Raw genomic sequence first — 27,816 nt, forward strand, 5'->3', positions numbered from 1 at the left:
GGTGCCAGGCCTCCAAGAAAGCTAGGCAGACTTGAGAAAACAGCTAGGCACGACCATTTACAGAGGGGATGGGGACACCAAGAGAACAAGATTCTCTAAATCAATATGAGCAAGGCTTATTTACACTGACAGAGACTAAGGCAGCATGTACAGCGCCTGCACGGGTCCGCGCGCGTGCGCAAGCACACCCACACCCACCCACCACACACACACACACACACACACACACACACAAACACACACACACACACACACACACACGTTTTATTATGGCTTCCAGGTTAGTGTTTTTATGGGATTCCTGAATGCGTGAACACCTGAGTCTCTGAGCCTTGTACCTTCCCTTGGGACCTTTTCCCAGCCTCCATGTGACTGTTTTTATTTCATTTTATGTTTTATTTTGTTACATTTTATCTCTTAGAAGCTCATTCTTTTCTCGGCACAGGCACCGAGTCGCCAAAAAGGCGAGCACAAAGCAGTCCCGCACAGCTCGCTCTTGGGCGGCGTCCAGGGGACCAAGGGGCTGGCGACGGCGTCCCCGCGCATGCGCGTGACGTCGGCGTGCGCCTGCGCAGCAGCGCTGAAAAGCGTCAGCGCGTGACGGCGCGGGAGGCGCTGGTGCTGGGTGGAGGACGCGGTGGTCGGGCCGCGTGGGCTCACACGAGGTTAGAGGTCGTCTGCTGTGGCCCCCGCGGGGCAGGGGCTGCCGGGGTTTGGCCCTTGCGGAGGTGGAGGTTCGGGGTGTGGTTCCGGTGCGAGCCGAGGCCCTGTATGGGCTTCGGGGCCGGGGCGGGCAGTGGCGGTTTGGGGTGCGGCGGCCTGCGGGTTTGCAGTGGGGCCCTAGGCAGAGAGTCGGGGTTGCAGGCCGGGTTCGTGGGGTCCGGATGCGGTCGCAACCTCGGCTCTTTGTGCCCGCAGGTAGCTCGCGGCGTCCGGCCGCGCAGGCGCGCTCAAGATGTCGTACATGCTTCCGCATCTGCACAATGGCTGGCAGGTAGATCAGGCCATCCTTTCGGAGGAGGACCGCGTGGTCGTCATTCGCTTCGGACACGACTGGGATCCCACTTGCATGAAGATGGACGAGGTTCTGTACAGCATCGCCGAAAAGGTAACAACGCATGTGCGGTGTTCGCCCTGCTGGGCCCCGCGGGGCGGTTTGGACGCGAGATTCAAGCCTGAGTCCGCCTTTTCAAGTGGGCCTTCCATGGCGACCCACACACAGAAAGAGCGACAGGGTTCGTGTACTCGTACGGGGAAGGTTTGTGCCAGAGATGGTTAGAGTTTCGTAGAATTGGAAGAAATGTATGATCTTCCTCCGAAAATAAGTGACTCATAGTGATGATAAAATTTTTTCTTTGTGATTACGGAAGAGGATTGTCCCGGGATAGGTCTTGTATAGAAACAGACGGACCTTGAGCTCGCTGCCTCAGTCTCTTAGAGTTCTGGGATTACAGGGCACCACTGTGGACGGTGTTTTTTAAAAGAGTTTACCAGGGCCAGCTGCGATGGCATATGCATTTAATCCTAGCACTCCAGAAGCTGAGGTATACTGATCTTCTTGAGTTCCAGGCCAGTTGGTACTATATAAGACCCAGTTTCAAAAACAATGTATCGTGTGTGTATCGTGAACAGAATGACTTTTCAAACTTTGTTGGGCGTTGGAGCTACTTAAGCGGCTTAGTTTAACTGTATTGGCCTTTGCTTGAGACTTTAAGAATTTATTGTATTTATGAGGCAGAACTTTTAGGTTAATACCATGATGAACTTTGTAGCTGCCCCACTCCCCTCCCAACTCCCCCACCCCACCTTACCCCTTTGGGGAGAGAGGGAAAACGGATTCACTGTGTAGCCCAGACTTGAACATTCTTTCATTCTCCCTGCCTCCTCCCAAGTCCTGGGATGATTGCCATGAGCCTCCACCACTTTGTAAGTTACTTGATTTGTAGCTAGCAGTTATTCAGATAATGTAGAGTTGTGTTTGGGTAGAACTGGTGTTCTTAGCTTTCCATGTTTATAAGCTGGGTGGCAGGACTAATTGTCAGGCACTGTTACATGATTAGGGGGTGCGTTCTCCTTCGAATTCCTCTTCACGGTTTTAGGATGACTTAGTTTTTTATGATAGTAACAATAGGGTAAATGGCAAAGAGTAATATTTAATGATAGTGTTCTATAAGTAATTTGAATATTTTCTTTTCTTTTTTATTTGAGACTGGACCTCCCTTCGTAGCCCTGGAACTTGTGTAGATATGTGTCTTTAGAGCTGGCAGACAAGTGTACCTGCCTCTGCCTCAGCCTTCCAGTGCTAGTTTTAAAGGCGTTTGCCACCATGCCTAGCCTGGAAGTTTATGTTAAAGAAGAGTTAACACTGAGAGAAATGCTGGAGCTATTTTCCCTTTCACCAGTGCTAACACATGTGGGCTTAAAGTAGGTCTTAGCTTTCAAATGACTTCCGCCACAGGATTGTCATTTTATTCCCTTGAGGTGTAAGTGAGGCCAGGGTCTTGGGCATTCTAGTCAGCTGCTTTACCACTGAACCACAATCACGATACCAAAGACATTCTCAGGAGTAAGACGTGGGGATGTGTGTGTGCAGGAACAGCAACAGTATTTGCTTTCTGTTGGTTTGCTGGTTGGTGCTTTCTGCTCGCATGTTTAGGAGAGAACAGTGGAGGACAGTTCCGGCATCAGTTATTACAGGTGTCTTTGGGAGTGCTTCTGAGGTGAGCCTCAGGAACACTTGGTCTGGGCGGAGGCCTGCAGGGAATTCAGGAGCTCCTCCGTGGACTCTGGGGCTGTGAAGGCCTGAGGGTGTGGCTGAGGGTAAGGAGGGCATGCTTCTCTCTCCTGTAGGCTGCCCTGCCAGCCAGGCTAGCGGTCCAAATGAAGTGATTGGGTCCCTCAGACAAAGGCAAGCACTGAGATTCAGTGAAGCATCACTACGAGCAAGCACGCTGTCGAGTCTGCTGTAGTTCAGGACAGCTGTCCTTTAGTTACTTTGACCTGCAGGTGGTGTGAGCAGCATTGGGTGGGGTTTCCTGTCAGGATGGCCTTGTCTGAGGCCCTTGGCTTTCCCCAGCTAAACAGAACATAAGCTTTTCCCATGCTTGTTCTCTTGTTTCCTCACTGCTGCGTCAGGTGCAGTCAGTGCCTGCCATCCTACTTACTAGACATACGCTGTATTTGGTGTTGGGCTTCATTAGTCTCCTTTGAAAATATTTTCTTAAGTCTTTTAAGTTGCTTTTTCTTTTGTCCAAAAAATGTGATTGCATTCTTACTGAGCTCCCCTCTTGGCCCTTTAATAACACTGTGGTCCTACCACTCCAGCCAGGTGCCCTGTGCCGTCCTCTGTACTCGCTCTTCCCCGAGTTAGTCACTGAGGCAGGGTCTTCCCTAACAGCAGAGCGTGCCACTGAGGCTCGTCTCACTAGCCAGCTTGCTCTAGGGACCCTCCGTCCTCCATCTTCTGGGACTAGAATTACAGGTAGGCCATCATGCCTTCTTGGTATTTATGTGGGCTTCTGGGAGTCTGAAGTTGGGTCCTGCAAGCTCTTTAACCACTGAGCAATCTCTTCATATTCTTAATAAACTTTTATTTATTTATTTATTTATTTATTTATTTTAAGATCTATTTATTTATTATATGTAAGTACACTGTAGCTGTCTTCAGACGCACCAGAAGAGGGCGTCAGAACTCATTACGGGTGGTTGTGAGCCACCATGTGGTTGCTGGGATTTGAACTCATGACCTTCTGAAGAGCAGTCGGTGCTTTTACCCGCTGAGCCATCTCACCAGCCCCTTAATAAACTTTTAATACTATGTTTTAGTATAGTTATTAAAAATTTAAGTCTGAAATACATTAAAATCACTATTATTATTCTACTTAGTATAATGGCAAAATGTACATTCATAATTTTGGAAACTCCAGGGAACATTCAACATAAATTTTTGAAATTTAAGGTTTTAGTTTAAAAAGAACAGTATAACTATTTAAAAATCTCCCTCCGCAGAAATGGAAGCTAGTGGGAGACCTTCCTCAGCTTGTATGAGTCTGTCTGGACATCCCAGCTGTTTTAAAGTGAGTAGAAGTTGTGTGTGTTCAGGCTGGACTTGAATGTCCCTGTTCTCCTAAAATGTTGCTTTAGCCAGCCTGCTGCTTCCTCTTGCAGAGCACACCTCCAGTGACGCTGGAGCCACTGAGCTCAATACTTAAGGCAGAAAGGTGGTAAGGGGCACAGAGACTTAGATCTAGAGCTTACTGAGTAAGGTCTCTGTAAAATTATTTCATGCAGTTTTGAAGAAAGATTATTTCATGTACCTTCTCTTTTCCCATGGGGCAGGAATATACTTTGTCACAAAAGTACTTTTAGAGATCAGTATTCCCCTAAGACTGTGGCATGCAAAAATGGTAATAGTGTTTTGTATACTAAAAAGCCCATACAAATGCCATTTAGTGTCTTCAGGGATATATTGAAAAGTCGGTATGTTCTGAAAGAAACATTGTGGCTGGTAAGACAGCTCAGCAGATAGAGGCATTGCCACAGAATCCACATCAAAGTCAAGGAAAGGACCAGTTCTCTCATTAATTCTCTGGCCTCTACACGTGTGATGGCATGTATGTTCCACATATACACACCTTATGTGTACAAATATATAACAGAATTTTAGAAAACTATACAAGACAAATGATGTTTATAGGGCTTTTAAAGAATAATAGGGAGCCTATCTTGTACAGACAGTAAGGATTGTACTCTTAGCCATGCTTTCTAAAGTTCCATAGCTGTGGGAAATAAATCAACTGGGCAGATGCAAAGCAGCATTTTTTCATTTTGTTTTGGATTTTCAAAATGGTTATTGGAGGAAAAAAGTAGTGGACATCCACTTTAATCTCAGTTTTATATAAAACAGGTGGAAATGTTAGTGAGCTGGTAAATGGATGGACAGTAGCAGGAGAAGCTGTGCTGCTGATCCATGTCTTACCTCCATGGAAGCATGAGCCAGAGTCCCGCAGCCCCTCAGATACTTTGCACACACAGCCGGTGCACATAGACTCCAAGATGGCTCAGAAGTGAGTAGGGCCGGGGATGTCAGTGCTGTGCTAGTACTTTCCCTCTAACTCTGCGCTGTGTGTGTCCCCATCCTCACTGGAAGAACTGCACGCTTTGCCAAGACTGCAAGGTCTTGTTGGATAAGAACACCTCAAAGCATGAGTACAAAATTAAGGTTATGTAGTTACATTAAGGCTGTTTAATTAGGACTACCTGATATTCCATACTCTTGAGAGATACATTTGTAATGACAGTGCTGTGTTTCTTGAGTTTTGAAATACACCTTTGTGTCAATTCCTCGAGGCAAACGGTGCTGGTGTCGCTTGTGCTCTGTGGCATCTCTGATTGTGCGGAGTCTGACAGGCCTATCTGCTGCCAACATGAACATCCGCCGGGCTCGGCCAGATGACCTGATGAACATGCAGCACTGCAACCTGCTCTGCCTGCCCGAGAACTACCAGATGAAGTACTACTTCTACCATGGCCTCTCTTGGCCCCAGCTCTCCTACATCGCTGAGGATGAGGACGGGAAGATTGTGGGCTATGTCTTGGCCAAAATGGAAGAGGATCCTGATGATGTCCCTCACGGACATATCACCTCACTGGCTGTGAAACGCTCCCACCGGCGCCTTGGCCTGGCCCAGAAGCTGATGGACCAGGCCTCTCGGGCCATGATTGAGAACTTCAGCGCTAAGTATGTATCCCTGCATGTGAGGAAGAGCAACCGAGCAGCCTTGCACCTTTATTCCAATACCCTGAACTTCCAGGTTAGTGAGGTAGAGCCCAAGTATTATGCAGACGGAGAGGATGCTTATGCTATGAAGCGAGACCTCTCGCAGATGGCGGATGAGTTGAGACGGCAGCTGGTGCTGAAGAAAGGTAGATACGTGCTTCTGGGTTCCAAGGAGAACCCACTTCCTGGTTCTGAAGAGGCCTGTCAGCAGGAGAACCTGGACGGAGGTGACAGTGGCAATGACGGCAAAGATACCACTGATGTCCAAGACAGCTTGCAGACCTTAGGGTCCGCCTCCTAGGTCCTGCCTGAGCACCGCAGATCTTTGTATTTTAGCCATATTGTTCTTGGGAACCTTGCTCTGGGCTCATCTCCCAGTGACCTGAATGGCTCTCCTTTAAAGCTTAGCAGTGCAGAACCTGTGCGATCCTGGAGGCATGCCTGGACGCAGAACCTGCTGTGCGGGAGTCAGGGAAGCCCAGGGCCTGCCGTGCAGCCCTTTCTTGGCTTCTTCGTGCTGCCGTCAGGTTCTGTTCAGTATGTTCTGACTGTGTGTATCCTGCAGGTTTCTGCCTAGAATGCCAAACGGGACGTGGGGACAGCTCGAGAAGATCCCCAGCTTTCAGCCTTTGCCATTATTTATCTGGGTTTTTTTTTCTTGGAGTAGGCAGAACCATCAAGTTAGTCCTCATGCCCTCTGCCCCTGTTGGGGGAAGTTCCCTACTCTTGCTTTGTGTGGAAGCTGCCCGGGCCCTGCCCTCCGTCTTTTTGAAGAAGAATGTTTCCTTTCCTGTGGGAAAAGGTGATAGGTGTTGGACTAATACGCAAGCAGAATTTGTAGATCTAAAGAAAGAACACTCGGAAATTAAATTGCAATCTCTAACCTGAAAAAATAAAAATATAAAAAAAGTACACGTTTGTTGTGGGAATTCATTGGTCAGTCCTTGCCTGGTGCTTTGGGTTTAGTCTCAAGGGCACCTCTGAGGAGGTAACACATTCTACCTTATGATGGGGCGTTGGGTTGAGCTGAAGAGTTAGAAAACTGCCAAGGGTTTCATTATTGAGAGGACGTGATTCCTCTTACCAGTTTCTATATGTGGGGGACTGGAGAGTCTAGTTGGCTGTAAATAATCAAAATAATCCTCATTCTGACCTTTCATTGGATTGGTAGTTAAATCTATAGAAGGCAGGTTAGTCTTTCCATTATTAATAATTTATTTTAATTTTAACTTTGTTGTAATGCATATGAAATAAGTATTTCTACTTTATGATACTGAAGATGTTGGCAAGCCATTAAAAATGGGCAGATTAAGCCAGTGGTGAGGTACCCCTTTGATCCCAGCTCTCTGGAGCTAGAGGCAGGCAGATCTTGAGTTCTAAGCTAGTGTGATCTATGCAGCAAGTCCTGGGCCTGCTGGGACTACAAGGTAAGATCTTGTCTTAGCAGAACTCTTGCCAGGAATCTGGGTCTTTGGTTTGTGTTGTTTCCACCTTAATTGCTCCCCTCAGGGCCCTCTAGGAAGAACAGCGGGGTCTGTGGTGTCGGGGCACATGACCTTTCATCCACAGGACAGTGAAGGCTGCAGGACACTCTTCCTTCCCTTCGCACCTAATTGTCTCTTCCTGTCTTGTGTGCCAGGAACTTCCTCACTTGATGTTTTCCATGGTTAATACCCTTCCTCAGAGCTTCGTGGTGAGCAGCTTCTCCCGTCTTGCTCAGGAGTCACAGAGCTTTTTAGTCTTGTCTGACTTAAGCTTTCAGGGACCTCAACACGGGTGCCTCTTGTGATTGGGTTTTGGCGTCTGAGATTCCAGTGTGGGCCTCACACATGCCAACCTTGGCTGTGTCTCAGGTAGTTTTCTGTTACTAGCCCTCTCAGGCTTTCTGGGTTGTGGCATCTGAGTTTCCAGTGTGGGCCTCACACATGCCAAGCCTTGGCTGTGTAGCGCTGGCTGTTCTGGAACTCACTCTGTAGACCAGGCTAGCCTCAGAAATCCGCCTGCCTCTGCCTCCCAAGTGCTTGGATTAAAGGCATGCACCACCACTGCCCAGCTGCACATATCTTTTATGTGCCAAGACATGTAGACTGTGGAGCACAGACATGCACAGTGTACCATGTACCATGATTGAGATCTCTACTAAAGCTGAAGACAGGTGGAGTCTTGCTAAGTATAAACTGTCACTATGGTTTAATTTCCTTGCTGACTTTTGGAACGTTACCAGCAATAGAGTACCAATGCCTGTTATACAGTGTGGCCCTCTCGAGCTCACCTTTGTGCTGTGCCATTGGAAGCAGATCCTAGGCTCCAGGTTACTCACCATAAACTAAATTACTAAAATGGATTTCTGGGTGGAGTTTGTTATTTTTAAGGTTTGGAAAGCCAATCCAGTACTTGCATATGCTAGGCACTCACCTACATATAAGGTGAGAGTTGGTTTTTTTGTAGGTAGCTTGGTGGGGGAACACACTGGGATTGAACCTAGGACTTTGCACATGTAGCAAACATTCTCACTAAGTTTTTTTTTTAAAGATTTATTTTTATTTATTTTATGTGTATGAATGTACTGCAACTGTACAGATGTCAGTGAGCCATCATGTGTGGCTGCTGGGAATTGAACTCAGGACCTCTGCCGGTCCGCTTGCTCCAGCGTAATTCACTGTAGCTGTCTTCAGACACACCAGAAGAGGGCGTCAGATCTCATTACGGGTGGTTGTGAGCCACCGTGTGGTTGCTGGGATCCGAACTCACCTGCTGGGAACCTTTGGAAGAGCAGTCAGTGCTCTTACCCGCTGAGCCATCTCGCCATCCCCCTCTCACTAAGTTTTATGCCTAGTCCAGCTGGCAGGTTTTAAAAATAGCCATTAAGAAATAATGGAAATGGGTGTAATGGCGGGTACCTGCCATTTCAGAACTTGGGGGGCTAGACCAAGAAGATCAAAAATAATTGACATAACTGGGCCATAACATGGGTTCAAGGCCAGTTAGGGAAATTTAGTAAGATCCTATTTGAAAATACAAGAAGCTAGAGATCAAGTTCCATGGAACTTACCTAGGAGGCATGAGGCCTTGGGTTCAGTCAGTGCCGAAAAAGCACTGAGGTATTAAAAGCTCAGTGAGGTTGGTCCACACCTGTAATCCCAGTGTTCAGAAGGATCACAGCTTCAAGATCCCCTTGGACTACAGCACACATGTGAGGTGATCATGGGCTATATATGAGGTCATCCTGGGCTATATGTATAAGATCCTAACTCAGACAAACCCAACACAAACACAAAAGGGTGTGTGTGTGTGTGTGTGTGTGTGAGAGAGAGAGAGAGAGAGAGACACAGAGACACAGACACAGACAGACACATACATACATGCGCACAGACACCATAGTTGATTCCCTTTGTCTTGTAGCCTTGTCCTGAAGTTATCAGGCTTGATAGCAAGAGCCCTTAGTGTTGTGCAATCGTTAGTCATCAGCTAAGGAAAGTGATACCAAGTCAACTGTATTACACCTCAGGGATATTAAAGCTACTTAGGAAGGAACATGGGGTCAGGCTTGGAGATACGTTTCTATGTCCTTGTGCCATCTAGTGACTGACTGTCTCTAAGGGCAACCTGCTAAGGTTCTTTTGAATATAAAGTGAGATAATATGTCAAGGAATAAGGAGGGTGAGTGTATAGGAAGACGATAAAAGTATTTGCCACATAAACCTGATAACCTGAATTCAGTCCTTGGAAGATCTCTATGGTGAAAGGAGAAAATTGTCTCCTGACATTGCCCTCCATCCTTGTGAACGCTGGGCATACCCCTGCACCCACACATATCCATGGGAATACCTTTAATCTTTCTTAAAGGAAGAATGGAAAGTGGGAAATAGATTAGTTTATTTGTTGATTGGTTGTGAGCTGTCGCTGGTGTCTTCAGCTTGTATACACATCTCCAGTCCCCATGTTTCCCAGTGGCTGTCATGTGGCCTTGTCTCTATAAACAGAGCAGTAGTGGATTTGGGACCCTCTTAGCCCTAACCTTCTGACTAGTTTCATCTGTAACCCTCTAGAGTCACTTCTCAGCTTGGGGGATGAGGAGTTGAGACTCTTGTCTAAGTTCTACCTTTATATAGTGCACAGAGCATTCTTAAGGAACACATCACACTCTGTGTCTAAGGCTGTCTTAAGGTTTATCCTTAGGAAGTCTATACATAAATTTAAAGTCAGTATGCATAGTGGAAGTATTGATGCTCTTAGGAACTCAGCAAGGAAATAAGCAGAGTGCTCCAACATGGTGTAGCCTTCTGATGAATAACAGGCAGCCAAGAGCGGTCTTGGACAGGAATGCCTGTAATGGAAGCCGAATACAGTATGACTATTTTTTGTTAAAGTGCTATAGATTTAGAATATATCTAGGAAAAGATAGGGGGAATTTAGCAAAAATATTAACAGCAATGAGATTTAGGGTGCTTTTAGTCTTTTTAAAAACTTTTTCTAATCTGATAAATTTGGACTTGAAAATTATAGAAAATTCTAATAAACTTTAGACAATTTAGCATGTGAAATAATAACTATTAGTATTTGCAAGCATTGAAACAAAAGCAATTGGAGAGCGGATGACTGATTTTGATAAGTTTGCTTAATGTATGGAATGAGTAATTGTCAAAGTACAGACTTAAAGAAACTTATAGCCGGGCAGTGGTGGCACATGCCTTTAATCCCAGCACTTGAGAGGCAGAGGCAGGTGGATTTCTGAGTTCAAGGCCAGCCTGGTCTACAGAGTGAGTTCCAGGACAGCCTGGGCTATACAGAGAAACCCTGTCTCGAAAAAACAAAAAAGAAACTTATAAAAATGGCTCGTTGATGGTGAGAGGGCTGTGGGCATTTCCTGCAGGACTTTATTAACTTGATGCCTGAGAGAAGTTTAGTTCTTAAGTGACTTGGAAATGTCAGAGAGAGCTGTAGATAGCATTGGTAAGAACTGTGGCAGGACCATGTGGTTTTCTTTTTGTTTTGTTTTGTTTTGTTTTTAAGATTTATTTATTTTTATGTATATGAGTACACTGTAGCTGTATAGATGGTTGTAAGCCACCATGTGGTTGCTGGGATTTGAACTCAGGACCTTTGGAAGAGCAGTCAGTGCTCTTAACCGCTGAGCTATCTCTCCAGCCCGACCATGTGGTTTTCTTTCGGCAGGTCTGTGGGACAAACATTCAGTAACTGGTTTGAAAAACTGCCCAGTTACACGGTCTTGTTTTTGCTTTAATTTACTTTTATAAATGAAAACCAATTTGATCTCTTATTTCAGTCTTTAAAATGTCTTTCCAGGTTAAGAATTTTGCAGTTATTTATCTTGTGGATATTACAGAAGTGCCTGACTTCAACAAGATGTACGAGCTGTACGACCCCTGCACTGTCATGTTCTTCTTCAGGTATGCTGTCTGAGAGCTGCTGCTCACATGGAGTGCTGTTGCTGTGGAAGCTCAAGGGGACAGGTCCCTTGTTCAGGAGGAAGTCAGTTGTGCAGTTTTACCACAAGACAGTCAGCATGAATCTTTTAAGTAGTTGTAAAGTACCAATTCCAGCTTAACATTGAGTAACACTGTCCAGAAACTGGTGTGAAGTATAAGATACCTTCAATTAAAATCTGCTGATGAACAAACCTTTTAAAGTACAGCTTCACTTGCTAGATATTATCACTGACTTTATGTGGTGTCCTTTGAAAAACTCCAATAAGAACCTGAACTTAGCTTTTTTGCTGTGTGCACGTCAAGGTTGTTTGATCAGCTCCAACATTGCGATGGAGATCTGGAAAAACATCTCCAAGTGAAACTGGCTCTGCTCATCAAAAGGTTTCCTGTAATTACTAAAGAAGTTGGTACATAGTCATAGAACTCCAAAAGTAGTGTCCACATTAATAAGCAGGGTTGTGTGTTTAATCTTACACACAGACTTAATGGTGTAAATTGGCTCTCCTTTGTGAACTCACAGCTCCGGGGCTAAGGTAAGCAAGGTCTCTGCAGTGTGACTCGTCGGCTGAGTACTTGACTGGTGTCCCATTCACGGGTCTGAGCTTTTCTTCTCGCTGCTGTCGGTGGAGTTACTCTGCTCTTAGATTCCTCTGCCTAAGTAAGGCAGTATCCATTGTCTGTCACAGTGAGCCCTTTTTACACAATCCTCTGACTTCCAGTCCTCCCTCTTAGAGGGAAGGTTAGGTTAGTGTGAGCCTGGGTAATCCAGAATAATCTCCTTTTTAAAACCAGCTGAGGAGCGTGACTTGAGTCTGCAATGTCCTGTGCAGGGTCACAGCAGTGTCACAGCAGTGGTCACAGGGTTGCAGGAGGTCTTTTAGCATTTTCTCTATTACTCCTTGAGATTATCCTAACCTTAAGCAAGCCAGGACCCTGTCCAAGGTTTCCAGGGACCCTTGAGATTCCACTCCCGGAACCAGCAATTCACAGTCATCATTGTCCAGATCATCCTATCTGCAGGGTCTGACATCTACAGAGTGACCCTTCCCTGTGAAGTTGTTACCTGTGAGGCCAAAGACCTACCTAAGTGACAACGTCTCCAGCAACTTTAGCTCAGAGGGATTGGGCAGAAACAGGGAGCCTGTTCCCCTCTCCACCCCCAACACCCCTACTCCTGCACACATACCGCGTAGGGCCAGACAAGCTTTAACAAGGCTTGGTGTTACCCTCCTAGCTTTGTGCTCCCTCTGGGAAGGGATCTAACCAAGTCCCCTTCATGACTGGTGTTTGTAGCTGGACAGGTTGACCTGCCTCTTTCAGCCACAGTGGGGGCCATTCTCTTCTCTGCACAGTCCTCTCTGTCCTTCACGGTTTGAGGGTATGTGATGAGTTAAACAGGAGCTGTCTGCCACTGGGTGAGTCCTAATGAGCAGTTGGAAATGATGTTCCCAGTTCAGAGGCCTCCTGGAGGTTGGGAGGGCCACGCACCCTTGGGAGTCACACCCACCTTATCTCCTCTGTCTGAATGCAGGCCTGTGATGGTTCCAGGCCTCAGGAATCTCATTATCTCAAGAAACTGGGAATTTAATCTTCTCACCTATGGTCTTGTACCTCTTCATCTCTGCTCCTTTTACTACAGTGAGAAAGCAGGCAGCATTTCCTTGTTTAGAAATCTCTTCTGCTAATAAACAAGCTCATCATTAACAAGTTCTGCTTTCCAGACAACTGTAGGACACAGTAGTTCCCAGTGTGCAAGCAAAGTCCCCCTTCCTCTCTGTGAGAAACAAGGCCTCACTTCATGTGGGACAGAGGGGCCATCGTAGAGACACAGTGATGGGCGTGGAAGGAGGTGCAGGGAGCAGTGTTGGTAAGGACAGGTTTTACTCTTAGGGCTGGGACAGAAAGAGAAGCCAGACTCCTCTTTACCAAAACCTCTGCAGAGATACAACTGACTGAAGCCTGTCTGAATCACACAGGGCTTCCAGGTATATAAAGGACTAGTCATGCCCAGTGTGCTCACAAAGAGAGTAAGCCCTGGAGCCCAGCAGGGCTGCTCTGTACGTGGATGGGAGGAGATGTGGGTGTCCACCCTGTCACTGGGCTAAGGACAATGAATGCTACCCTGGGAGTGAATGTTTGACACAGAGAGGTCACATCAAACTGACCTTTTCACTGCTCTTAGAACCAGTGGATTGTGGTCTATAGTGGAAGTTAGCGTGTGATCCAAAGAAATGAAAAGTTAGACTGATACAAACAGATTTTAGAAACTTGGGAAAATTCATTCAAGTGTAGCAGGGGTTGACATCTCTACTCATAAAGTGCAAATACAGGTTTCTAGGTGGGGAAAGGCCTGTCCTGGAAAGGACAAGTGACTAAGGGCTGCTTGCTTCTCAGTCACCGCATGCCAGGACAGGCAAAGCCATCGTTCTCAACTCACGGTCGCAAAGCCTTTGGTAGATCTATACCAAGTCCCTGTGAGGGAGGGAGTGTGAGAAGGTTACACGTGCTCCTTCAGGAAGATCGGAGCACCTCAGGAAAACTGCTTGTCTTTCTAAATGGTACAGCTGTCTTTGGCCTTCACAGTCCTAGATATGAATGCACAGTTGCAGGGCACAGTGGTGCATGCCCTCAGTCCAGCACTCAGGAGGTAGAGGCAATGGGATCTCTGAGTTTGAGGCCAGCCCTATCTGTATAGCAAGCTCCAGGACAATCAGAGCTATGTATATGTATGTGTATTGCAGATATATATGTGCACAGAAAATGCAGAAGAATGCAGAAAGAGTGTGTGGCTGCTGCATTGCATTTCTAGAAAATGATATTTAGTGTTTATCTTTGTTTTGAACTGTGGTCTCTTTAGATGGCAATGCCCTTAAATGACATTACAGGTGCTTAGAACAGCAGAGAGAACAGTCATGCTTGGGTACTCTGTGTAAGCATTGCTCCTCTTTTCTCTTTCAGAAACAAACATATCATGATTGATTTGGGCACTGGCAACAACAACAAGATCAACTGGGCCATGGAAGACAAGCAAGAAATGGTTGACATCATAGAGACCGTGTACCGTGGCGCCCGCAAAGGCCGGGGTCTGGTGGTGTCTCCCAAGGACTATTCTACCAAGTACAGATACTGAGCACTGCCCTAAGGCCGTGCAAAGGACTCTGGGAGCCTCTTCCGAGAAACACTCTGCTCTCATATTCTCTGGAGACCCTGCAGCAGAACATTGCTGTTGGGCTGGAGGATCCTTGAGATGAGGGTTACAGGGCCTTAACTACCTGAAGCAAATAAACCTGGTAAAGGAACAGTAGGAATCTGCCATGTGCTTTACTTGATTGTAAATGTCTTTGCTCTGGAGTGAAATCGGAGTGTTTGTCCCAGGAGGCTGTCAGGTTTTGCATCTTCAAGTGGTTGCCAGAGCTGTCTAGGAAACTACCACAGACTGGGTGGTTTCAGCAAACACATTTCAGCTGGACAGTTCTCGAGGTATGAGCGGAGGCAGCCGTGTTCTGGGTTCCATTTGAGGCTGTGGGCCATCTGCAGCAGCCCCTTGGTCTGGAGGTTATTGGCAGTCCTTGGTGAACCTGGGATTGAGGACACATTATCCTAGTCTTTGCTGCTTTCCTTACGAGTCATGTATATCATGTGTATGTCAATTCAAAATATCCCCTACACCTACATTGCCTACACCTCACTTCTGTACAGTCTCATCTTAACTGGTTATATATGATAATCACTCGAAATAAGGTCGTGGTCTGAGATTCTGGGCTTAAAACATCAACATATCAATTTGGGGTGCCCTTCCTGCCTGTCTGGCAGAGCTTTACTGAAGACTGGAGTGGCAGCCGCTGAGGGCTGGACTGCAGCTCCCACTGGTCAGCGACTGAAGGAATCCAACAGCTACAAAGCAGTCACAGAAAGGTCAGCAATTGTGTGGTCTTTATTTTTGCGGGGGTAAAACCCTGCAGAGTGAGGTCTCTATAAGACTCAGAGTCCAAGGTGCTGACAATCTGGGATAATTACAGTCCAGAAAGGTGGGGGCCCAGACCGAGGGGGAAGAGTTCCCTTAGCCACGGTTGACCAGCCATCGCTAGGGTCAACTGTGCTCCTCAGTTACCGCTTCACTGCTTAGAGCGGTGCTTCTCAACCTTCCTAATGCTGTGACCCTTTAATAGAGTTCTTCAAGATGTGGCAACACCCAACCATAACATTTTGTTACTACGTCATAACTAATTTTGCTACTGTTATGAATCGTAAGTATGTTTTCCAGTGGTCTAGGCGACACCTGTGAAGGCATTGTGACCCACAGATTGAGAAACATTGGATTAGAGCATCATTAAAAAGAAATACCAGGTTATCAATATACATCTTTCCTGGCTGGCCGTTACGGGGATCCCCAGGGGAGGACAGTCAGTCTAGACAGAGAAGTTGGTTTACTTCTAGAAACTAAATTGCCATAGTTAACCATAGCTGTTCTCCAGAACTTCAAAGTGGAAAGAAGGTGGATGGGAAACAGTTTCTAACTAAACATGAGTTATATAAAGCATGGTATAAAATTGGACATGGTGGCACATATGTGTGATCATAGCCCCCGAGAGATGAAGGGAGGAGGAACTGGAGTCCAAGGCTAGTCTGATGACCACATCCCCAGAAAAGCTAAACATCAGTAGAACTGCATCGTAGTGTCACAGGAGCTAGTGTAAACAAATCTGAGCACCTAGCAGGTAACAGACATTGACTATATTCCTGACATTCTTAAGAGGGCATCAGATCCCATTACAGGTGGTTGTGAGTCACCATGAGGTTGCTGGGAATTGAACTCTGGACCTCTGGAAGAGCAGTCAGTGCTCTTAACGGCTGAGCCATCTCTCCAGCCCCTAGACATTATTTCAAAGAAGGGAAAATGGCCAGAAAACATAGAAATACTCAACACTATCATTCAGGAGGATGATGGATCAGCCATAGTTCAATCCTATCTCTCCTCCACTGGGGCGAAGGTTTTCAGAAGGTCAGGCGATAACAAGTGTTGGTGAATATGGGGAGAAATTGGAGTTGTCATAAGTTGCTGGTGAGCCTATCTTGCAAAGTTCAATTATGTTATTATAGCTGTCACTCCTATAGACCCAAGAAAACAGAACAAATGTCCACACAAAAACTCGTGTACAGCACCATTACCCACAGCAGTGACAATGGGGAAGCCCAGGTGTCTGTCACTGGGTGAACGAATGAAATGGGTGGACAGGCAAGTCCCCTTGGACAGAAAGTGGGTTAGTGGTTGCTTAGGACGTGGGGATGAGGTAGGAAGTGGGTATGGAGCTGTGGAGTTTCTTTGAGATGATAAACTTGTTCTGAAATCAACAACAATCATATGGTTGTTTTCTCTGTGTGGGTAAATGGTATGAAGTTAGAATTACACTTTTTTTAAAAGATTTATTTATTTATTTTATGTATATGAGTACACACTATAGCTGTACAGATAGTTGTGAGTCTTCATCTAGTTGTTGGGAATTGACCTTAGGACCTCTGCTTGCTCCAGTCGACCCCGCTTGCTCAGTCCCTGCTTGCTCCAGCCCAAAGATTTATTTATTATAAGTACACTGTAGCTGTCTTCAGACTCTCCAGAGGAGGGGGTCAGATTTCTTTACAAATAGTTGTGAGCCACTATGTGGTTGCTGGGATTTGAATTCAGGAGCTTTGGAAGAGCAGTCAGTGCTCTTACCCACAGAGCCATCTCACTTTATACTTTATTGATAATAGCTTTTCAGCTGTTAGAGAAGGGTGGCCAACAGTGTCTGTTTCACATTGTTGATTGAATAATCCAAGACAATTGATCTTCGAGACACTGGCTTGCAGAGCACAGTCTTCTCACTGTGTCCTGATGGGCTTTCCTTACTGTGTAGGCAGAGAAAGCTAACTTGTGTCTCTTATGAGGACGCCAGACCCGCTGGATCAGGGGGCTGGCCTTGTGACCTCATTTACCCTTAATTAATTACTTCCTTAGAGGCCTTCTTTCCAAACACAGCTGCCCTGGGGTTCCTGTATAAACACACCAGCTGCTGTATGTAAACATTCAAACACAGATACAGAAGTTATGATCCGGTGGTTCACTCAGGGACCATTTTCCCTGGTGCTTGGGGCTGCAGAACAGTTGACGTGATCACGTAGTCCAGCTTTGATGCAGCTGAAGCCAGCTGTGGTGCTCTGCACCTGGAGATTGATCTCCAAACTTTCCAGGATACCCTCTAGGCAAAGCCCAGGAACTGTTGAAGATAAAGAAGAGTGAGTTTTTGAGTAACCCCTGGGGGGTCCGAAGGAGGACGCCATCAAGTTTGCAGAGATATACAAAGTAGCCAGTGTATGCAACGAGAGAGGCAGCCTATTGGAGCACTATTGCAGCACCAGGCACAGACAGAGAAAATACCGTCCAGTGACTGTTGCTTAGCACTGAGCTGTTGGTCCAGAGGTCCACGGACCAACTGGTGAGCCTAGTCCAGCAAACAGCAAGATGCAGAAGGCTGTAGGCTGCTGTGCAGTCTTAGAGCATTCAAGACAAAGACCTCTCCTATGAACAGATGGTGCAGAAGGCTGTAGGCTGCTGTGCAGTCTTAGAGCATTCAAGACAAAGACCTGACCTATGAACACATGGTGTTCATGCTGTCTATTCTGGAGCCCTGAGGGTGGGCACCCTCACCTTCTCTGGTCCCACAAAGAAGGCATGACAGCTACAACACAGCACAAGGCACAGCCTGAGGTTAAAGTATGGGGGAATCCCATGGTGGGCAGGGCAGGTAATTCTATCTCTAAATTAAATTTTCAACTGATTAAAAACATAAAGATTGGGTTTTTTTTTTGCCGGGTGGTGGTAGCATATGCCTTTAATCCCAGCACTTGGGAGGCAGAGGCAGGTGGATTTCTGAGTTCCAGGCCAGCCTGGTCTACAGAGTGAGTTCCAGGATAGCCAGGGCTATACAGAGAAACCCTTTCTCGAAAAACCAAAAAACAAAACAAGACAAAACAACAAAACAAAAAATTGGGTTTTTTTCTTTTGTTTGTTTGTTTGCTTTGGAGACTAACCCTGTAGCCCTGGCTGGCTTAGAACTCATTAAGACCAGGCCACTCAAACTCACAGAGACCTACCTGCCTGTCTCCTAAGTGCTAGGATTAAAGGCAACCCCCACAGGCCCTTAATTTTAAAAATAGGATTCTTTATTGTTGTTGTTGTTTGGTTTTTTGAGACAGGGTTTCTCTGTGTAGCCTTGGCTGTCCTGGAATCACTCTGTAAACCAGGCTGGGCTCGAACTCAGAAATCTGACTGCCTCTGCCTCCCAAGTGCTGGGATTAAAGGAATGTGCCACCACTGCCTGGCATTAATTTTAAATTAAACCCAAAGGCAGGGTTCAGAAAGAAAGCTGGACGAACATGCAGAGGCTCATGGAAGGCCAGTGAGAACTCATTTCTGGGACATTGGGCATATAAACTCAGTCTATGAGGGGTTCGTTTGTTCATTTTTGTTTGCTCTTGGTTTTGAGATGGGTACCTGTTCAATCTAGTGCCAAGGCTGGCCTCCAACTCATGACCTCCCTGCCTCTGCTTCCCCATCACAGAGATTGCAGGTACGCACCACACCACTTGCTGCCTGGCTCTTGTGATTCTGATGAGTCTCAGATCTGACTCACTTCAAACATCCACTGCGGCTCTGCTAAAATTACGGTGTGACTAAGATACTTTCAAGTTTAGCACCCAGTCGAATGTCACTGCCATTATCGCAAACCACCAAGGCCATCAGACTTGAACGATCCAATTCAAGGAATACCTTTTGAGATCAAAAGATGCCCACCATCGCTGGGAGCCTTGGGGTGGTACTTCATTTCTTAGGTGTGTTTGGTGGAATGCTGTGGATTTAGTGAAACGTCTGGCTTACTGAGGGCTGTTGGGTAATTTCTCACAATGACATTATTACTAATGTAATCAAGATGATATCAAGTAATGATCAGAGTGTCCAAGAACTAGTAAACCTTTAGCTGCCTAGCTGATTACTGTCATATACTGGAATATTAGGCAGTCACTTGGCGGGACTTTTCACATGGGACAGAGTGGTGGTAGGTAAAGAGAATAGGCTGTTGAGTTTTAGGGAACATGACTGAATATATTAAACTCCGTAGGACAAGTGTCATCAGAACCAATTAGAGGTAGAACTCGGGTGATTTTAGCTTTATGTTATGTAGGAGTACCTTTTTATAAACAAGAGACTCTTTAGATGGCAAACAGCTATACACTGGTTTGAGTAACTATTTGAAAGGCTGAGTAGCCATCACATTATGTTGACCCGATTCTATCCTGCAGTGATTCCTTGGTGGGGTGAGGCTCACCCCACGGCACAGGAAAGCTGCCTGGGGGGAAAAGCCCCCAAGGTGAGAGATGCAACAGTCTGCTTGCTATAGAACAGCTCCCTTTCCTAATTGCTATAGAACAGCTTCCTTTCCTAGGTCCTACGGGCCGAGTTGGCTCAGCTCCGAGGTCGTTGGTTGCCGGAACGGTTGCCCCTGGGTTTTCTTAGCCTGGTTATGTTAGCTTGAGTCTTAGAGCCACAGCAGTTACTGGGAAACGGATACAAATGGGACGATAAAGATGGCTCCATGGTTTAAGAGCATTGATTGTTCTTCCCAAGGGCCTGGATTAGATTTCCAGCAGCCACATGGTCGCTAACAACCAACTTTTATTCCAGTTTCATGAGATCCAACATCCTCTTCTGGCCTCTTGAAGACACGGCACACAGATGCACAGGCATACATGCAAGCAAAACCTCCATATGCATACATTTTTTTAAAAAAAAATTAAAAATATGTTAGCAGGCTCATATGCTTAGAAGAGCATGTTGACCAGGTGGTGGGGGCGCACGCCTTTAATCCCAGCACCCAGGAAGCAGATCTTGGTATATCTCTGGGTTTGAGGCTAGCCTGGTATTCAGAGCTAGTCCCAGGACAGAAATGGGGGGGAGGGGGGGAGGGAAGGAAGAAAAAAAAACGTGAAACTCGGAACTGGGAGAGTGGGACAGAAGGCTGAAGGCTATGAGAGGGGTGGGGAAGGGAGAGAATTTAATTTGGGGGCCTGGAGAGATGGCTTAGTGGTTAAAAGCACTGACTGTTCTTCTGGAGGTCCTGAGTTCAAATCCCAGCAACCACATGGTGGCTCACAACCACCTGTAACAGAATCCAGTGCCCTCTTCTGGAGTGTCTGAAGACAGCTACAGTGTACTTACATATAGTAATAAATAAGTAAATCCTTTTTTAAAAAAGATATTTATTTATTTATTTATTTATACATATATAAGTACACTGTTGCTGTCTTCAGACATACCAGAAGAGGGCACTGGATTCTGTTACAGAGGGTTGTAAGTCACCATGTGGGAATTGAACTCAGGACCTCTGGAAGAGCAGTCAGTGCTCTTAAGCACTGAACCATCTCTCCAGCCCAGTAAATCTTAAAACAAAGAAGTTTAATTTGGACTATGTGTGAACTAATAGAGTGTATGCTCTTCTTCTGTGATTTGCGAATATGCACTGAACAATAATTTGTCCTTTTTCACAAGTCTCATCTTTGGTAAATAGTTACCTTGTGGACTATGTTATTATTTTATTGCCTTTGTTTTCATTTTGTTTGTTTGTTTGTTTTGCAAGGCAGGGTTTCTCTGTGTAGCCCCAGCTGTTCTGGAACTCACTCTGTAGACCAAGCTGGCTGCACGCCTCTGCCACCCAGGAGCTGGGGTTGAAGGAACGTGATGTTATGGCCCAGCTTTGTTTCATTCTTTATTTGTTAAAATGAATTTTAGTCCTCAGTGGGTTAGGGTATAGCTTGTTGATAGCCACTTGCCTATATGTTAGACCCTGGGTTTGACTTCAAGTGTCCAAAAAAAATTAGAATTAAAAAATGCACATCAAAATTCATACTGCAAGATTATTATTACTCAGACATATGCTGTAGTTTTCATTTTAGTAATCTCACATGACTCGTTTAACATCTTCAGGTCTGAAAGAGAATTTTGAAAGAGATTAGTTTATTTACACGGACTAAATACCAATTAATTAATGTTTAGTTAAATAAATTCAATTGTAGTTTTCAATAAAATTCTGTAATTACCAGTAATTGTTCAACATATGTATATATAGGCAAAATCCAATATAGAGAAATTCTTTTTCTTTTTTTAAGATTTATTATTATATCTAAGTACACTGTAGTTGTCTTCAGACAGCACCAGAAGACATTCATTATGGTGTCAGATCTACATTTACGTGAGATCTGACCACGCGTGAGCCACCATGTGGTTGCTGGGATTTGAACTCATGACCTTTGGGAAGAGTAGTCAGTGCTCTTAACCACTGAGCCATCTCTCTAGAGATTCTTAAGTGATGGATTTTCCTTTTCTTCAGGTGAGAGTCACTGTGTTTCCAGAGCTTGGATTGCACGAACAGCATGCACTTTGCAGGCGATGGAGCAGCAGCATGGACCCAGGGTCTGTCCCTGTGACTAACCATTCTCAACTCACTGGCCTCTGCTGAGGAAGAGACAGGCACCTTCCAGGCAACGCTCTGCATTTGCCACATGCAGAAAAGACTGTACAATTTAGAACTGCAGACAAAGCACGACTCCATCAAGTATAAGGGTTTAGTAAGGGTATGGGATGTCTCCCCAGTAGCTGCCAAATTTTTAATGTGAAGCCCCCAGCCATGAGAGCACAAGTTGGGACAAGTATTCTAATCATATAAATCTTTAATTTTTAAAAAATCTGAAAGATTTCTTTTTCTTTCGGTTTTTCAAGACAGGGTTTCTCTGTGTAGTCCTGGCTGTCCTGGAACTCACTCTGTAGACCAGGCTGGCCTCGAACTCAGAAATCCGCCTGCCTCTGCCACCCAAGTGCTGGGATCAAATACATGTGCCACCATCACCTGGCTCTGAAAGATATTTTTAACAGTGCTTAAATAAGCTTTAAATAAGGTCTAAGCCAAGTTGCCTTTGGTGACTGTGTGGGGCAGAAGCAAATGTTTGACAACTACTTAACCACTCAGTGTGACATCTAAGCCCACTCTAGTCCATTTTTATCTTATTTAAAAATTTTTTTAAAGATTTATTTATTTTATGTATATGAGTACACTGTAGCTGTACAGACAGTTGTAAGCCTTCATTTGGTTGTTGGGAATTGAATTTTTAGGACCTCTACTTGCTTCCGTTGGCCCGCTTGCTCCAGCCCAAAGATTTATTTATTATTATATATGAGTACACTGTAGCTGTCTTCAGATGCACCAAAAGAGGGCGTCAGATCCCATTACAGGTGGTTATGAGCCACCATGTGGTTGCTGGGATTTGAACTCAGGACCTTCGGAAGAGCAGTCAGCCCTCTAGTCCATTTTTAAATCAACTGAACACAGAAGCCAGGGCTTGGGGCGTTCCCCCTATTGGGTGACTGCCAGAGTAACACTCAAGCCAGTGAGACCAGGCCTGCCTATTCCTGCTGTCACCCATTGCCCTGGTCTCAAAAGATGACGGGTAGGGGATGGAGGGTGGAAGGTTTGGAGTCCACAGTGCCTGGAGGCACCTGGGTAAGTGGGACATGTCTGATAGAACTTACAAGTAAAGCTGCATGCTCTGCCTACAGTCAGAAATGTTATTTTTATTTTGTCGTTTTGAGATTTGGGGATGAGATCTCCCTATGCTGTCCGTGCTTGTTCCCCCAGTGGTTGGAAGCTACTGATTTGGATATTCATACATCATCAATAGGTGACCCAGCTCTGACTTAGCTGGATAAGTAGGGATTATTTGCCATAAATTGATTGTGAGAGAGAAGTAAACAAAGGTATTTACACTGTTCAATGCCCATGGGAGGGTGTGGGGGGCAGCAGTTGGGAGTTGGGGGTGGGGTGAATAGAAGAAACTAGAATGTCACGTGTGTATAGCAGCGCCATAATGGGGGCAGGGGGATGGCTCAGGGTGACGCCGCTTCCTACCCAGCCTGATGACCTGAGTCGGCTTCCTAGTGCCACATGGTGGAAGAGAGCAGCTCCATAAGTTGTCTGTCCTCAAAGTTGTCTGTCCTCTAATCTCTGGCACATGTGTGCTCACATACAAGCATGTACACAAACATACACACACACACTGGAACTAAATAAATAAAATGCCATAATGCTAATGTATGCTAATATAAAAATGCTCAGGCTGGAGAGATAACTTAGCGATTAAGAGCACTGACTGTTCTTCCAGAGGTCCTGAGTTCAATTCCCAGCAACCACATGGTGGCTCATAACCATCTGTAATGGGATCTGATGCCCTCTTCTGGTGTGTCTGAAGACAGCTACAGTGTACTCATATAAATAAAATAAATGAATATTTTCAAAAAGCTATTTTAAAAAATGATCATTGAGACCTCATATGTAGTCAGAGACCACGTCATAACATGCCTAAGTGTTTTATAAATTGTCTCTATATATGTATGTATGACACACAGGCATATAATATACACAGTCTAAGCCTAAAACAGGATTTACTTGTTCCTTAAGACTGAAATTCCATAGAAAGAGAGTGCTCCCACAGAAAGAGAGTGCTCCCACAGAAAGAGAGTGCTCCCACAGAAAGAGAGTGCTCCCATGGCAGATGCTGAGGGTCTTCCTCTGGGGTGCTCATGGGATAGAACAGGGTTCAGTATGTTGTGATCAAACAACATATGTCATTATTCAAATGATCAAGCAAATGTGTTATCTAAGACAGGAATGATTGGCCACCTTCCCAGCCTTTCTTTCATTATAATTTATATTGTGGCTGAAAACTGACTTAAGGAGTAAAGGTGAAAAGTCCTTTACTAAAATTTGATTGTTAGATGAGAGTTTTCATTTGAATTCTGTGCCTTTTCGGGAATCATGACGGTGCTTTAGCTGTAAAAGAGCACTTGGAAGCATCTCTCATCGGTACCAAAGGCTTTTCACTTAATAATCAGGGGCAGTGAGTGATTCGCTAAGGATAACAGAAGCAGAGACACCGAAAGGTGTTAGCGACATTCTTACCGTAAGGATAACAGAAGCAGAGACACAGGGTGTTAGTGATGGCCTTACCGTTGGTTCTTTGATAGAATTCTCGATCCCAGCCTGAACCATCAGGTCATCCACATTTCTCTGTAAGTCCTCGATACGGCTTCCCATTTCTTCCAGTACAATGTCAAGGAGAATGCCTCTGTGCTCCAATGAGCCCAGCTCATGGAGGAATCCTGCTTCAACCTGTACCTGCTCTGCAAAGGCCCTGGGCACATGACCCAGCAGCTCTTACACTGAGGGAGTCAGGCTGCCCTGAGTCAGCATATAACCTTCCCTTCCCTCAGCTTTTCTTAGCACTTGTCCTCAACCCTCAGCTGTGGATCAAGTTTTGAAAACATCTCTTCTTGCTGTACACAAGGTGGTGGTGTACGCCTTTAATCCCAGCACTTGGGAGGCAGAGGCAGGCGGATTTCCGAGTTCGAGGCCAGCCTGGTCTACAGAGTGAGTTTCAGGACAACCAGGGCTACACAGAGAAACCCTGTCTTGAAAAATCAAATAAATAAATAAATAAATAATAAAAATAAAAACCTTAGATTGGGCAAGTGTTGGGGCAATTTAACCTAGACTGACACGAACTGTAAAATCTATTTAATTTTAAAATTTTATAAAATAACTGTAGTCTAATGATCTCACAAGTAAAGACTCCTTGCCCAGTCCCAAATGGCCATTCTAAATATACAGAAGTTCACTGACATGTAGAGTTTGGGACAGAACATTATATTCTAATTGTTTGATTTCATTTTTCTGAGATAAAACACTAAGTTGCTTGTTCTGGTCAAAATGAAGTAGGGAGAGCCCTGTCCTTCCTGGTTGGAAACCATCAGCTCTGCTCTCTAAGGTTCCCGATGGCTGTGGAGTTTGGGTTGCAAACCAGACCGAGTTCAGTCAGGCTTGCAGGGCAGCCCCTCAGGCTGTGTGTTACATCTGTGCATCTGCTCTCTGAGCTGCTGTACAGGCCGATCAGATGCTCTGCACTGCCACTCAAGCAGGAAGCAAATGATAAAATGATATTTAATGCATCCAGATGTCACAGAGAAGCACAAACGTACATACTGGGAGACTGCATGTAAACAGTCCTACACTAGTCGCAGAGAAGGAGAAGCTACCCCTCAGCAGCCGACAGCCGTCAGCTACCCCTCAGCCTTCCACAGCCGTCGGCAGCAGGGTGCTCAGTCAGAACAGGAAAGGATATCTCTGAGGTTTAACGTTGCAGTCAGAGCTTGGAAATGTTCTTCAACCTCTTGAAGTAGATTTTTGGCCTGGGAAATGAATCTTAGGTAACTAAATAAATAAGGTATTTACTGTTACTGTAAGATGTTGTAAATACCCTGGAATAACCTAAACAAACACACCCATTAGTTTTGTTGTTGCTTATTGAGATGGGGCCTCCCTATGTAGCCCTGACTGGGCTGGAACTCAGTGTATGAACCCAGCTGGCCTCCAACTTGCTTTGATTTCCTTTTGCCTTGCAGTGTTGGGAATATAAGTATTGCCCACGGTGGCCCAGGGCATCTGATTCTTTTATATTATTTTTTTAAGTAGTGCTTGCTTGTGTGCCTCTGGCTGATCTGGAACTCAGATCTGCTTGCCTCTGCTCTGCAACCCTGGAATTACAGGCAGTTACACCCCTAGGAACAAATTGTCCCCCTATGATGGACATATCTAAAGAATGAGCGGAGCTGTAAACTCCACCATCAAAGCAGGAAACAGTCACCCTGTCACTACAGTCCATGGCGTATCAAATGCTCGTGGGCCCTTTGTATTCATTCGCTTTGGCCGTTTAATAGCGCACGGCACAAACCATACAGAAATGCCCCTGCGTTGACCGCGAGGCTTCGGTTTGATACTTTATAGTCTACACATCTAGTCTACCCTATGGGATCTTTGTCCCAACGCCTGAGGTGCCCATACAGGTGGAAGCGCAAGTCCTCCAACTCGGACCATGCGCTCCTCTGTGCAGGTTCCCTGCGGCAGGCGGCCTTTCAGAAGAATGTAGATGATGTGGACTCTAACAGATTCTTTTAAACGACCAGTGACAGACTTGCTTTGGCGGGGACTGGAGAAGACACCAGGCTGGGAAAGAATGGGCGGCGCTTGGGCTTTAGGAGGAAAAGGAGGGGAGGGCGGGATCTGGGACATGGGGCGGGACTTGGAGGAAGGGAAAGACGCTCTCAGGTGGACATCAGACTAGGGATGTGGGATAGGACTGAAGGGTGGGGAGGAGGGGAAAGCGGCTGAGCCAGGTATGGGACAAGGGTCCAGGCTCCGTAGGAACAAGTTGCATCCCCAGCTGCCCAGCGTCCGCCATCACGCCTTTGGCTTAGGATTGTATTCCCTAGCATCCCCACGGCTACGGCCACGATCCCTTCCAGTACCCTAAAGCGGGCGGGTGACCTTGGTCCTCGGAGCCCTAGGGCACGCGTCACTCACCGCGTTCTGCAGCAAGTCCCCACAGGGAACTTCCGGCGTCCTGGCGTCCATCCACACCAGCCTAACAGTTTGAGGTCCTGGGTCTTAAGTGGACCCAGCAAGTGTCGCGTTTAGGACTGGCCACGCGTAAACCCGGGAGAGCGAGCGCGGGGGCAGGAGCGGACCAGACCAGCAGCAGCTGGCCAATCCGGCTTTGCTGGGTGTTCTCATCCTTCAGAGTAGGTGACCTGGGAGGAACCCTCCGCGGCGACAGGACTGGGGAGTGAGCACCCGGGCCACTTCTGAATGCACAGAGCAAATGCATTAAGCACACCCACCCTGTCCCTCCATCGCTAGAGCGTCTGTCTCACACGATCAGTCAACTGTCCATCACACACTAAGTGGCTCTCCTGTCTTGCTTTTCGGACCCCAAATCCTTCTAGCTTTCATCTAGTTACAAGCCTTCCTATGATGTCTCCTCTTCCCGGGACCCCACAGCCGACAACACACCACGCTGGGCGACTGAATCTGTTACAGTTAAATTTGTCATTTCTAAAGATCTAAGGATCAGTGTATCAGTCAGCTTCAGAAGTGAGCGTCTTTAACTGCTCAATGCTCAGACCGCCAAGACTGAGCTGGTTTCCCTGTGGGGAACAAGTTCTCAGGACTCCTTTCCACTTTAGATCAGAGTCGTGGCTCATAGGTCAGCTTGTGGTGGATTTCCCAGGCAGGACCGCGGTTTTTTTTTTTTTTCTTATCAGTTCGCTTCTTTGTTTCCACATCCGCACTCCTTGGGCTGAAGGCCGGAGACTGTGTATTTAGGTCACTGCAGAACCTGGAGGGCCTGGCCCAGAGACTGAGCCACCTGTGCTGCAGCTGTGTTTAAATAGACGGGGACGGGGCAGGCGGTTGAAGAGATGGTTCTTTGGTCCTCCATGCTTTTGCAAAGGACTAGGGTTCGGTTCCCAGAACCCCACACGGCCTCTCAATAATTCCAGTTCCAGGAGATCTGATGCTTTCTCCTGGCCTCCATAGGCACTGCGTGTACATAGTGTGCTTGAGAGCATGAAAACATTCCCACACATAAAATAAAAAAATAAATAAACAG

At 46.1% G+C, this 27,816-nt stretch overlaps 3 protein-coding genes across 8 annotated transcripts; 2 read left to right on the forward strand and 1 right to left on the reverse strand.

Moving 5' to 3' along the window:
- The first annotated feature begins 531 nt into the window (after window positions 1–531).
- Txnl4a (thioredoxin like 4A) lies at window positions 532–14,537 on the forward strand. Of its 6 annotated transcripts, none has more exons than XM_031366123.1 (4): window positions 532–665; window positions 919–1,108; window positions 11,087–11,190; window positions 14,188–14,537. In XM_031366123.1, exons 2-4 carry the CDS (start codon window positions 956–958, stop codon window positions 14,357–14,359), a joined length of 429 nt encoding a protein of 142 aa, XP_031221983.1. In that variant the 5' UTR covers window positions 532–665; window positions 919–955; the 3' UTR covers window positions 14,360–14,537. The 6 variants fall into 6 exon arrangements, with proteins under 6 accessions (XP_031221983.1, XP_031221988.1, XP_031221987.1 ...); XM_031366128.1 differs by lacking the exon at window positions 14,188–14,537 and adding an exon at window positions 4,009–4,076; XM_031366127.1 differs by lacking the exons at window positions 11,087–11,190; window positions 14,188–14,537 and adding exons at window positions 4,009–4,076; window positions 5,350–5,422.
- On the forward strand, window positions 5,393–6,691 carry LOC116087406 (N-alpha-acetyltransferase 11-like). Its single transcript, XM_031366122.1, has one exon. The coding sequence runs from the start codon at window positions 5,427–5,429 to the stop codon at window positions 6,078–6,080; it is 654 nt and encodes a 217-aa protein (XP_031221982.1). The 5' UTR covers window positions 5,393–5,426; the 3' UTR covers window positions 6,081–6,691.
- A 6,626-nt stretch (window positions 14,538–21,163) lies between the features above and the next one.
- Hsbp1l1 (heat shock factor binding protein 1 like 1) lies at window positions 21,164–26,869 on the reverse strand. The gene is made up of 4 exons (XM_031366129.1): window positions 26,730–26,869; window positions 25,492–25,558; window positions 24,321–24,415; window positions 21,164–21,249 (listed from the first exon to the last, which is right to left on the reverse strand). Exons 1-4 carry the CDS (start codon window positions 26,778–26,780, stop codon window positions 21,244–21,246), a joined length of 219 nt encoding a protein of 72 aa, XP_031221989.1. The 5' UTR covers window positions 26,781–26,869; the 3' UTR covers window positions 21,164–21,243.
- Between the last annotated feature and the right edge of the window lie 947 nt (window positions 26,870–27,816).

This window comes from Mastomys coucha, unplaced genomic scaffold (assembly GCF_008632895.1).
Source record: "Mastomys coucha isolate ucsf_1 unplaced genomic scaffold, UCSF_Mcou_1 pScaffold13, whole genome shotgun sequence".
NCBI lineage: Eukaryota > Metazoa > Chordata > Mammalia > Rodentia > Muridae > Mastomys > Mastomys coucha.

Excerpts from the sequence above, each read along its gene's own strand:
- Txnl4a (XM_031366123.1), top strand. The coding sequence starts at position 956 with ATGTCGTACATGCTTCCGCATCTGCACAATGGCTGGCAGGTAGATCAG. Across the intron at positions 1,109-11,086 it reads TGTACAGCATCGCCGAAAAG|GTTAAGAATTTTGCAGTTAT; the intron begins GTAACAACGCAT and ends ATGTCTTTCCAG. Across the intron at positions 11,191-14,187 it reads ACTGTCATGTTCTTCTTCAG|AAACAAACATATCATGATTG; the intron begins GTATGCTGTCTG and ends TTTCTCTTTCAG.
- Hsbp1l1 (XM_031366129.1), bottom strand. The coding sequence starts at position 26,780 with ATGGACGCCAGGACGCCGGAAGTTCCCTGTGGGGACTTGCTGCAGAAC. Across the intron at positions 25,559-26,729 it reads GGGACTTGCTGCAGAACGCG|GCCAAAAATCTACTTCAAGA; the intron begins GTGAGTGACGCG and ends TTCATTTCCCAG. Across the intron at positions 24,416-25,491 it reads TGCAACGTTAAACCTCAGAG|TGGAAGAAATGGGAAGCCGT; the intron begins ATATCCTTTCCT and ends TTGACATTGTAC.
- LOC116087406 (XM_031366122.1), top strand. The coding sequence starts at position 5,427 with ATGAACATCCGCCGGGCTCGGCCAGATGACCTGATGAACATGCAGCAC.